The sequence below is a fragment of the Hyperolius riggenbachi genome, chromosome 10 (genome assembly GCF_040937935.1).
Source record: "Hyperolius riggenbachi isolate aHypRig1 chromosome 10, aHypRig1.pri, whole genome shotgun sequence".
NCBI lineage: Eukaryota > Metazoa > Chordata > Amphibia > Anura > Hyperoliidae > Hyperolius > Hyperolius riggenbachi.
The window spans coordinates 274,319,447-274,331,552 of NC_090655.1; the positions used below are offsets into that span (position 1 = coordinate 274,319,447).

General features: G+C 50.2%; 1 protein-coding gene across 1 annotated transcript in view; it reads left to right on the forward strand.

The window, feature by feature from the left end:
• LOC137537213 (zinc finger protein 91-like) overlaps nt 1-5,122 on the forward strand; it is a 96,800-nt gene extending 91,678 nt beyond the window's left edge. Inside the window, exon 11 of the mRNA XM_068259315.1 lies at nt 3,416-5,122. Within this exon, the coding sequence (XP_068115416.1) occupies nt 3,416-4,710 (1,295 nt within the window). The 3' untranslated portion in view covers nt 4,711-5,122. The remainder of the gene's footprint in view (nt 1-3,415) is intronic.
• The last annotated feature ends 6,984 nt before the right edge of the window (nt 5,123-12,106 follow it).

A 12,106-nucleotide genomic window follows, 5' to 3' on the forward strand; every position in this document is an offset into this window, starting at 1 on the left:
CATGGGGCACTGGGGGTACATGTACATTAGGGGGGATAGTGGCTAGAGGCAGGTAAAGTATAACTGCATGGGGCACTGGGGGTACATGTACATTAGGGGGGATAGTGGCTAGAGGCAGGTAAAGTATAACTGCATGGGGCACTGGGGGTACATGTACATTAGGGGGGGACAGTGGCCGGGGTCAGGCAAAGTATAACTGCATGGGGCACTGGGGGGTACATGTACATTAGGGGGGACAGTGGCTGGGGCAGGTAAAGTATAACTGCATGGAGCACTGGGGGGTACATGTACATTAGGGGGGACAGTGGCCGGGGGCAGGTAAAGTATAACTGCATGGGGCACTGGGGGTACATGTACATTAGGGGGGGAAAGTGGCCGGGGGCAGGTAAAGTATAACTGCATGGGGCACTGGGGGGTACATGTACATTAGGGGGACAGTGGCTGGGGCAGGTAAAGTATAACTGCATGGGGCACTGGGGGTACATGTACGTTAGGGGGACAGAGGCCGGGGGCAGGTAAAGTATAACTGCATGGGGCACTGGGGGTACATGTACATTAGGGGGGACAGTGGCTGGGGGCAGGTAAAGTATAACTGCATGGGGCACTGGGGGGTACATGTACATTAGGGACAGTGGCTGGGGGCAGGTAAAGTATAACTGCATGGGGCACTGGGGGTACATGTACATTAGGGGGGATAGTGGCTAGAGGCAGGTAAAGTATAACTGCATGGAGCACTGGGGGAACATGTACATTAGGGGGGACAGTGGCCGGGGGCAGGTAAAGTATAACTGCATGGGGCACTGGGGGGTACATGTACATTAGGGACAGTGGCCGGGGGCAGGTAAAGTATAACTGCATGGAGCACTGGGGGGTACATGTACATTAGGGGGGACAGTGGCCAGGGGCAGGTAAAGTATAATTGCATGGGCACTGGGGGTACATGTACATTAGGGGGGACAGTGGCCAGGGCAGGTAAAGTATAACTGCATGGGGCACTGGGGGTACATGTACATTAGGGGGGATAGTGGCTAGAGGCAGGTAAAGTATAACTGCATGGGGCACTGGGGGTACATGTACATTAGGGGGGATAGTGGCTAGAGGCAGGTAAAGTATAACTGCATGGGGCACTGGGGGTACATGTACATTAGGGGGGGACAGTGGCCGGGGTCAGGCAAAGTATAACTGCATGGGGCACTGGGGGGTACATGTACATTAGGGGGACAGTGGCTGGGGCAGGTAAAGTATAACTGCATGGGGCACTGGGGGTACATGTACGTTAGGGGGACAGAGGCCGGGGGCAGGTAAAGTATAACTGCATGGGGCACTGGGGGTACATGTACATTAGGGGGGACAGTGGCTGGGGCAGGTAAAGTATAACTGCATGGGGCACTGGGGGGTACATGTACATTAGGGGGACAGTGGCTGGGGCAGGTAAAGTATAACTGCATGGGGCACTGGGGGTACATGTACATTAGGGGGGACAGTGGCCGGGGGCAGGTAAAGTATAACTGCATGGGGCACATGTACATTAGGGGGGACAGTGGCTAGAGGCAGGTAAAGTATAACTGCATGGGGCACTGGGGAGTACATGTACATTAGGGGGGACAGAGGCCGGGGCAGGTAAAGTATAACTGCATGGGGCACTGGTGGGTACATGTACATTAGGGGGGACAGCGGCCGGGTGCAGGTAAAGTATAACTGCATGGAGCACTGGGGGTACATGTACATTAGGGGGACAGTGGCCGGGGGCAGGTAAAGTATAACTGCATGGGGCACTGGGGGTACATGTACATTAGGGGGGACAGTGGCCGGGGGCAGGTAAAGTATAACTGCATGGGGCACTGGGGGTACATGTACATTAGGGGGGACAGTGGCCGGGGGCAGGTAAAGTATAACTGCATGGAGCACTGGGGGTACATGTACATTAGGGGGACAGAGGCCGGGGGCAGGTAAAGTATAACTGCATGGGGCACTGGGGGGTACATGTACATTAGGGGGACAGTGGCTGGGGCAGGTAAAGTATAACTGCATGGGGCACTGGGGGGGTACATGTACATTAGGGGGGGATAGTGGCCGGGGGCAGGTAAAGTATAACTGCATGGGGCACTGGGGAGTACATGTACATTAGGGGGGACAGAGGCCGGGGGCAGGTAAAGTATAACTGCATCGGGAAACTGGGGGTACATGTACATTAAGGGGGACAGTGGCCGGGGCAGGTAAAGTATAACTGCATGGGGCACTGGGGGTACATGTACATTAGGGGGGACAGTGGCTGGGGCAGGTAAAGTATAACTGCATGGGGCACTGGGGGGTACATGTACATTAGGGGGACAGTGGCTGGGGCAGGTAAAGTATAACTGCATGGGGCACTGGGGGTACATGTACATTAGGGGGGACAGTGGCCGGGGGCAGGTAAAGTATAACTGCATGGGGCACATGTACATTAGGGGGGACAGTGGCTAGAGGCAGGTAAAGTATAACTGCATGGGGCACTGGGGAGTACATGTACATTAGGGGGGATAGTGGCTAGAGGCAGGTAAAGTATAACTGCATGGGGCACTGGGGGGTACATGTACATTAGGGGGACAGAGGCCGGGGGCAGGTAAAGTATAACTGCATGGGGCACTGGGGGTACATGTACATTAGGGGGACAGCGGCCGGGGGCAGGTAAAGTATAACTGCATGGGGCACTGGGGGTACATGTACATTAGGGGGACAGCGGCCGCGGGCAGGTAAAGTATAACTGCATGGGGCACTGGGGGGTACATTTACATTAGGGGGGACTGCAGCTGGGGGAGGCAAGGCAAAGTCATATGAGTCCAATTACCAAAAGAGTTATTGTTGAAATTGATCAGGAATCGGCCTGTGGTGTATGGGCCAACCAATATATCTGCATTCAGATTTGATCAGATTGAGATCTGTCTATTGGTCGATCGGCCATCAAAATCACGTAATGTATGGGTACCTTAAATCATTACTTCCATTTTCTTATAAAATTCTACAATTTACTCATTTTTCATGTACGGCTAATGCTTTAGCTGCAGGGAGGGGCAATGAGATGCAAATAAGTCTGATTTGTATGCAAATGTAGTGAAAATTGTATGCAGATAATCACATTTGACAAGGCAAAGTACTAGTCATGTGATTGGCCGCCTGTAATGGGCACAACTTCCTGCGGTTCTCTGTCAGGCTGATAACTAGTGATGCTCAGTGACATGCCAACAGCTCAGAGATGGTGCAAATGTTATGCTAATTATATGTAAAGTTATGCTCCTGCTGCATTTGGACCATTTCTAATCTGCATAAACTTTGCACCAACTTGGAATTATCAGCAGCTCACTGACCATCCTTCATGATAATTGTTCCTCCCCTCAGAATTCTCTAACAGGAAGTGATGATGTTTCTCTATTTGCAGGGCGGAGTCTCGGCATCAGGAACCTCTCAGAGACTCGTCTCTCTGTATCCACAGACTGTACAACAGATGATGATGTCACTGGACAAGAGTCTCCTGCAGATGTCCTGGTTACCCCAAATATTACCCCAGACTCCCCTCACCTGTCTAACCCTGAGGGGCCTCATACCCAGCACAGCTCTCCCCCTGCTGGAGGGTCTTATTCCTGTTCCAGGTGTGGGAAATGTTATACATGGAAATCACATCTTGTTAGACATGAGAGATCTCATAGTGGTGAAAAACCATATTCTTGTGCTGAGTGTGGAAGATATTTTACACAGAGATCATACATTGCCATACACAAGAGATCTCACACCGGTGAGCAATCCTATTCATGTGCTGAGTGTGGGAAATGTTTTGGACAGAAATCAAATCTTGTCACACATGAGAGAATTCACACTGGAGAGAAGCCCTATTCATGTGCAGAGTGTGAGAAATGTTTTAGACATAAATCAAATCTTGTCACACATGAGAGAATTCACAGTGGAGAGAAGCCCTATTCATGTGCAGAGTGTGGGAAATGTTTTGCACATAAACCGTATCTTATCACACATGAAAGATCTCACAGTGGAGAGAAGCCCTATTCATGTGCAGAGTGTGGGAAATGTTTTGCACATAAAATGTACCTAATCACACATGAAAGATCTCACAGTGGAGAGAAGCCCTATTCATGTGCAAAGTGTGGGAAATGTTTTAGACATAAATCAAATCTTGTCACACACGAGAAAATGCACACTGGAGAGAAGCCTTACTCATGTGCGGAGTGTGGGAAATGTTTTGCACTTAAACCACTTCTTGTCAAACATGAGAGATCTCATATTAGAGAGAAGCCCTATTCATGTGCTGAGTGTGGGGAATGTTTGACAACGAAATCACATCTTGCCACACATGCGAGAACTCACACTGGCGAGAAGCCTTATTCATGTGCTGAGTGTGGGAAATGTTTTGCACAGAAATCAAATCTTGTCACACATGAGAGAACTCACACTGGAGTGAAGCCTTATTCATGTGCTGAGTGTGGGAAATGTTTTGCACAGAAATCAAGTCTTGCCACACATGAGAGAACTCACACTGGAGTGAAGCCTTATTCATGTGCTGAGTGTGGGAAATGTTTTGCACAGAAATCAAATCTTGCCAAACATGAGAGAACTCACACTGGAGTGAAGCCTTATTCATGTGCTGAGTGTGGGAAATGCTTTGCACATAAACCACATCTTGTCTCACACGAGAGATCTCACACTGGAGAGAAGCCCTATTAATGTGCTGAGTGTGGGAAATGTTTTGCACATAAACCACGTCTTATCACACATGAGAGAACTCACACTGGTACGCTAAATAGGCAGTAATGTGTGTCGGTTACATTTCGGAAATGACACAGGCCTCTCATTGATACCGGTGATCACGGGGGCCTGAGGGGAGATGAATGAATGGGAATAAAGTTCTCATACATTCATCTAACGATCAGCAGTGGAAATGAGTGATCAGAAGGGAGCGCAGAGGCGCAATCAGATAATGATCACTGTTTCTGAAGTTTTTCTGTCCCCCACTACCAATCCACCCTGACGCCGAGACCATTGTGATCGCGTGCTTAGCCCCACAAACTGCACAGATGTGAGCCTCGCGTTCCTGCGGCTACAGCAGCACTTGCTATGGACATGAGCCTTGTGTCCCTGCGGCTACAGCAGCACTTGCCATGGCCATGAGCCTCGTGTCCCTGCGGCTACAGCAGCACTTGCCGTGGCCATGAGCCTCGTGTCCCTGCGGCTACAGCAGCACTTGCCGTGGCCATGAGCCTCGTGTCCCTGCGGCTACAGCAGCACTTGCCGTGGCCATGAGCCTCGTGTCCCTGCGGCTACAGCAGCACTTGCCGTGGCCATGAGCCTCGTGTCCCTGCGGCTACAGCAGCACTTGCCGTGGCCATGAGCCTCGTGTCCCTGCGGCTACAGCAGCACTTGCTGTGGCCATGAGGCATGCGTCCCTGCGGCTACAGCAGCACTTGCCGTGGCCATGAGGCTTGCGTCCCTGCGGCTACAGCAGCACTTGCCGTGGCCATGAGCCTCGTGTCCCTGCGGCTGCAGCAGCGCTTGCCGTGGCCATGAGCCTCGTGTCCCTGCGGCTACAGCAGCACTTGCCGTGGCCATGAGCCTCGTGTCCCTGCGGCTACAGCAGCACTTGCCGTGGCCATGAGCCTCGTGTCCCTGCGGCTACAGCAGCACTTGCTGTGGCCATGAGGCTTGCGTCCCTGCGGCTACAGCAGCTCTTGCCGTGGCCATGAGCCTCATGTCCCTGTGGCTGCAGCAGCGCTTGCCGTGGCCATGAGCCTCGTGTCCCTGCGGCTACAGCAGCACTTGCTGTGGCCATGAGGCATGCGTCCCTGCGGCTACAGCAGCACTTGCCGTGGCCATGAGGCTTGCGTCCCTGCGGCTACAGCAGCACTTGCCGTGGCCATGAGCCTCGTGTCCCTGCGGCTGCAGCAGCGCTTGCCGTGGCCATGAGCCTCGTGTCCCTGCGGCTACAGCAGCACTTGCTGTGGCCATGAGGCTTGCGTCCCTGCGGCTACAGCAGCACTTGCCGTGGCCATGAGCCTCATGTCCCTGCGGCTGCAGCAGCACTTCTCGTGGCCATGAGCCTCGTGTCCCTGCGGCTACAGCAGCACTTGCCTTGGCCATGAGCCTCGTGTCCCTGCAGCTACAGCAGCACTTCTCGTGGCCATGAGCCTCGTGTCCCTGCGGCTGCAGCAGCGCTTGCCGTGGCCATGAGCCTCGTGTCCCTGCGGCTACAGCAGCACTTGCTGTGGCCATGAGGCTTGCGTCCCTGCGGCTACAGCAGCACTTGCTGTGGCCATGAGGCTTGCGTCCCTGCGGCTACAGCAGCACTTGCCGTGGCCATGAGCCTCATGTCCCTGCGGCTGCAGCAGCACTTCTCGTGGCCATGAGCCTCGTGTCCCTGCGGCTACAGCAGCACTTGCCTTGGCCATGAGCCTCGTGTCCCTGCGGCTACAGCAGCACTTGCCGTGGCCATGAGCCTCGTTTCTCTGCGGCTACAGCAGCACTTGCCGTGGCCATGAGCCTCGCATCCCTGCGGCTACAGCAGCACTTGCCGTGGCCATGAGCCTCATGTCCCTGTGGCTGCAGCAGCACTTGCCGTGGGCATGAGCCTCATGTCCCTGCGGCTGCAGCAGCACTTCTTGTGGCCATGAGCCTCGTGTCCCTGCGGCTACAGCAGCACTTGCCGTGGCCATGAGCCTCGTGTCCCTGCGGCTACAGCAGCACTTGCCGTGGCCATAAGCCTCGTGTCCCTGCGGCTACAGCAGCACTTGCCGTGGCCATGAGCCTCGTGTCCCTGTGGCAGAAACCATTAAGAGAGGGAAGCCTCAGGATCCTATTGAGGCTTCCCTCACTACTCTGTTGTCCCCCGTTGCTGAGTGCAGCCCCCCGATAGATTAGCAAAGAGGCAATAATTGTGTAATACTGTGATATTTTCTGAGACAGTTCTCATACCATCATATTTTATACCTTTGCAACCCTAGTTTCCATTGCAAAGGTTAACAAACCATCTGCTTTACTTATTATTATTGTTATTTAGTATTTATATAGCGCCGACATTGTCCGCAGCGCTGTACGAAGTATATTGTCTTGTCACGTAACTCTCCCTCAGAGGAGCTCACAATCTAATCCCTACCATAGTCCTATGTCTATATATGTATCATGTAGTGTATGCAGGGGCGTAACTAGATCCAACTGGGCCCCACTGAGCGCCACCCCCCCCCCCCCCCCCGGGCCCGCTCGGGGTCGTTTTGGGGGGCTTGGGGGGTCGCAGCATGAGGGGAAAGCTATGCTGCAGTTCAGCGGGGAGGGGGGACGGTCCCCTCCCCCTCACCTAGGGCTCTCCCCTCTGCGCTCCCCTCCAGCTTCAATAAGTGTCTGTGAGAAGCGGCGGGTAGCGGCAGATGCATACCTTCCGTGCGCTCCAGCGTGGAAGTTTCTCCCTCTAGTGTCTGACTGTTTATACAGGAAGTCACGTCAGAGACTAGAGAGAGGAGCGTCCACACTGGAGGGCACAGAAGGTATGTATCTGCTACCGCTGCCCACGGACATTTAAAGAAGCTGGAGGGGAGAGCCCGAGGTGAGGGGGCAGGGCCTATTGTTACGCCAGTGAGTGTATGTATCATAGTCTCGGGCCAATTTTAGGGGGTAGCAAATAAACAAATCTATATGTTTTTTGGATGTGAGAGGAAACTGAAGTGCCCGGTGGAAACCCACGCAGACACAGGGAGGACATAGAAACTCCATGCAGATAGTGCTCTCGTTGAGATTTGAACCAGGGACCCAGCACTGCAAGGCGAGAGCGCTAATCACTGCACCACCATGCTACCTATGCAGTGAGACAGGATCTGCTGTCACATGCAGCCACAGCTCTCCTGAAATGTAAATAGAAGTCAAGACACTTTTATCTGGCTGAACAAAGAGTGCGGAAATGCTAATTATTTGTATTTGTTGGGAGCCAATAATAATATACTCCAGCACAAATAATGCAGATATACCCCAGGCAGGTTATTGTTACATGTGTTACAGTCACTGCTATAGACACCCCAATGCCTCAGTGCTGCACCCCAAATGTAAATTAGGAGATGATTGGATACAGGTGTTTGGGCTGGAGGGGAGATGCAGGAATTCTGGGGTGGAGAGGGGGAGTGGTTATTGTTATATGTGTTACAATCACTGCTATAGACACCCCAATGCCTCAGTGCTGCACCCCAAATGTAAATTAGAAGGAGCTGATTGGATACAGGTGTTTGGGCTGGAGGTGAGATACAGGAATTCTGGAGTGGAGAGGGGGACAGGTTATTGTTATATGTGTTACAATCACTGCTATAGACACCCCAAAGCCTCAGTGCTGCACCCCAAATGTAAATTAGGAGATGATTGGATACAGGTGTTTGGGCTGGAGGTGAGATACAGGAATTCTGGGGTGGAGAGGGGGACAGGTTATTGTTATGTGTTACAATCACTGCTATAGACATCCCAATGCCTCAGTGCTGCACACTAAATGTAAATTAGAAGGAGCTGATTGGATACAGGTGATTGGGCTGGAGGGGAGATACAGGGATTCTGGGGTGGAGAGGGGGACAGGTTATTGTTATATGTGTTACGATCACTGCTATAGACAAATGTGGGAAGCTGTTGCTGGAAATTATTCTGTGTTATGTAACAAAATAAATCCTATTAGAATGGAAATCTGATGCATCTCCAAGTATCTCTCCTGTGACTAAAGCTGCTAATAAAGTTATTCCTCTGGATAATGTGCTGAATATCAGCTGCATATTGTTCCCACAGTGTGACGTGTTTTGTTCCTCTGCATGGAATGTAAGATGTACTATTACCTGCATCAATCACATTTACTGTAATACATAAATTGCATTGTTATAATGAATGAGGCCAGTGTAAGCTCAGTGTTTGTAGCCAGAGCTCTCTGTAACATTGCAGGTCTGTAGTCTGTCACTGGTGAGGGTCAATGACATGCAAATAATTCTCTGAGTTGATGCAAAATTCAGTAAACAAAATCTTTTTATTCTCATATAATATTCGATATACATCAAAAGGTAACAGCAGCAATCTTACCATGAACAGAAAGCATATTACATGAACAGAATCCAGCATTAGCCAATATAAGGTAAGCCAGTGAGGTAAAGCATACCCCCTCAGCACCATTGTATGGAAGGTACAGTACATGCAAGGCATTCAAGTCAGGAGCCCTCACTGATCTCTGATGCAATATAATCTCCCGTCTTGCATAATAGCATAAGTGTGGAAGCAGCAGCTGACTTTGTGCTCACAGGGGTTCCACCTAGCAGTCCTAGCAGGGATAATCCAGGAGTACCACACATGTGGGATGGAGGTGACTGTAGTTTGTTAAAGAGGAGCTGTCAGCCATACTATCTCAGAAAAAAACACATATATAAGTAGATAAATACTTGCTCTACTTACATAACATATGTATTGCACTGTCCACATTTTGATTTTAGTGATTTTTCTACAGTAAAAAAAGAGAAAATCCTTCTTGGCATTTCCCATTTTAAGTGTGGCTCTTTTGGAGCCAATGTTGAGGTCATTTCCTCCCTTAATCTCCTTTGCCTGATTGTATATGCATTGCCCGCCCTTCACTATAGAAAGTGCACTGTCTCAGCATGAGAAATACCGGCCAATCAGAGAGGAACAGAGGTGTGGGAGAGGAAAACAGGAGGGAAAGAGGCTTCAGCTAGTGATGCTCAAATACCCCTTTTTAAAATTCGAGTTTGGTCGAATTCGAATAGTAAATTATTCGAGGTCAGTCGAATATTCGAGTCGAATAATTTTTACTATTCGATTCGACCTCGGACTTCGAGCTCACTATTCGAGTCGGTATTCGAGCTAACTATTCGAGCTGACTATTCGAATTGGCCTTAAATAGCTTCCAACACTTGTTTTGAGGGTGAATGATGCAAGAAACCTCTTTTTTTCCAAGTAACAACAGCAAGTGATTATGTGGGGATGTTCCTTTAAAAAAAAATGTGGAAAGAGAAGTTGTGTCCTTAATTTTGTTCAGTAGTGTTACTGTATATACTTTTTCTTCTTCTTCTATATGATCTTCTTCTTCTTCTTCTCGATCTTCTTCTTCTTCTTCTCGATCTTCTTCTTCTTCTTCTCGATCTTCTTCTTCTTCTTCTCGATCTTCTTCTTCTTCTTCTCGATCTTCTTCTTCTTCTTCTCGATCTTCTCGATCTTCTTCTTCTCGATCTTCTCGATCTTCTTGATCATCTTCTTCTTCTTCTTCATCTTCTTCATCTTCATCTTCTCCTTCCTTTTCAATATCGTCTTCTTCTTCTTCACGTATTTCTCTTTTCAATTTTTTTTTTAAAGAAATGCAGCTATTTTTGAGCGTAACAAATAGCTGGTGGGCGCACGCATGTTGGAAGCGCCATTGTATGTGCTCCCTGGCAGTGGAAACACAAAGACAGCAGGAGGTAAATTCAGCAGCAGGAGGAGGAGGATGAGTGTGTGGCAGCAGGCAGTCAATGAGGCAGGCAGCTCGCCGTGACATAATAGCCCTGGTACCTAGCGGTGATACCAGGGCTGTAAATAAACACAACAGGAGGTCCCAGACAGCGGTCGTGCAGCCCACATTGTGTCCAATACACAACTGGGACAACACAGTTTTCAACCCGGGCACCTCAGAAAAATTAAACCTTTTTTTTTTTTTTTAATGGTTTGTTTGGTTTTTGGTTTTGCAACCAATATAGCTATTGTTTGACGTAATAGCTGGTGGCAGAGTGGCAGCAGAAGGTAAATCATCTGTGTACCCTGGCAGTGGGAAACACAGACAGACAGCAGCAGCAGGAGGAGGAATGGAGGAGTAGGCGAGCAGCTATTGTTTGACGTAATAGCTGGTGGCAGAGTGGCAGCAGAAGGTAAATCATCTGTGTACCCTGGCAGTGGGAAACACAGACAGACAGCAGCAGCAGCAGGAGGAGGTATGGAGGAGCAGTGTGAGTGTGGCAGCAGGTAGGCAGCGTGACATAATAGCCCTGGTACCTAGCGGTGATACCAGGGCTGTAAATAAACACAACAGGAGGTCCCAGACAGCGGTCGTGCAGCCCACATTGTGTCCAATACACAACTGGGACAACACAGTTTTCAACCCGGGCACCTCAGAAAAATTAAACCTTTTTTTTTTTTTTAATGGTTTGTTTGGTTTTTGGTTTTGCAACCAATATAGCTATTGTTTGACGTAATAGCTGGTGGCAGAGTGGCAGCAGAAGGTAAATCATCTGTGTACCCTGGCAGTGGGAAACACAGACAGACAGCAGCAGCAGGAGGAGGAATGGAGGAGTAGGCGAGCAGCTATTGTTTGACGTAATAGCTGGTGGCAGAGTGGCAGCAGAAGGTAAATCATCTGTGTACCCTGGCAGTGGGAAACACAGACAGACAGCAGCAGCAGCAGCAGGAGGAGGTATGGAGGAGCAGTGTGAGTGTGGCAGCAGGTAGGCAGCGTGACATAATAGCCCTGGTACCTAGCGGTGATACCAGGGCTGTAAATAAACACAACAGGAGGTCCCAGACAGCGGTCGTGCAGCCCACATTGTGTCCAATACACAACTGGGACAACACAGTTTTCAACCCGGGCACCTCAGAAAAATTAAACCTTTTTTTTTTTTTAAATGGTTTGTTTGGTTTTTGGTTTTGCAACCAATATAGCTATTGTTTGACGTAATAGCTGGTGGCAGAGTGGCAGCAGAAGGTAAATCATCTGTGTACCCTGGCAGTGGGAAACACAGACAGACAGCAGCAGCAGGAGGAGGAATGGAGGAGTAGGCGAGCAGCTATTGTTTGACGTAATAGCTGGTGGCAGAGTGGCAGCAGAAGGTAAATCATCTGTGTACCCTGGCAGTGGGAAACACAGACAGACAGCAGCAGCAGCAGCAGGAGGAGGTATGGAGGAGCAGTGTGAGTGTGGCAGCAGGTAGGCAGCGTGACATAATAGCCCTGGTACCTAGCGGTGATACCAGGGCTGTAAATAAACACAACAGGAGGTCCCAGACAGCGGTCGTGCAGCCCACATTGTGTCCAATACACAACTGGGACAACACAGTTTTCAACCCGGGCACCTCAGAAAAAT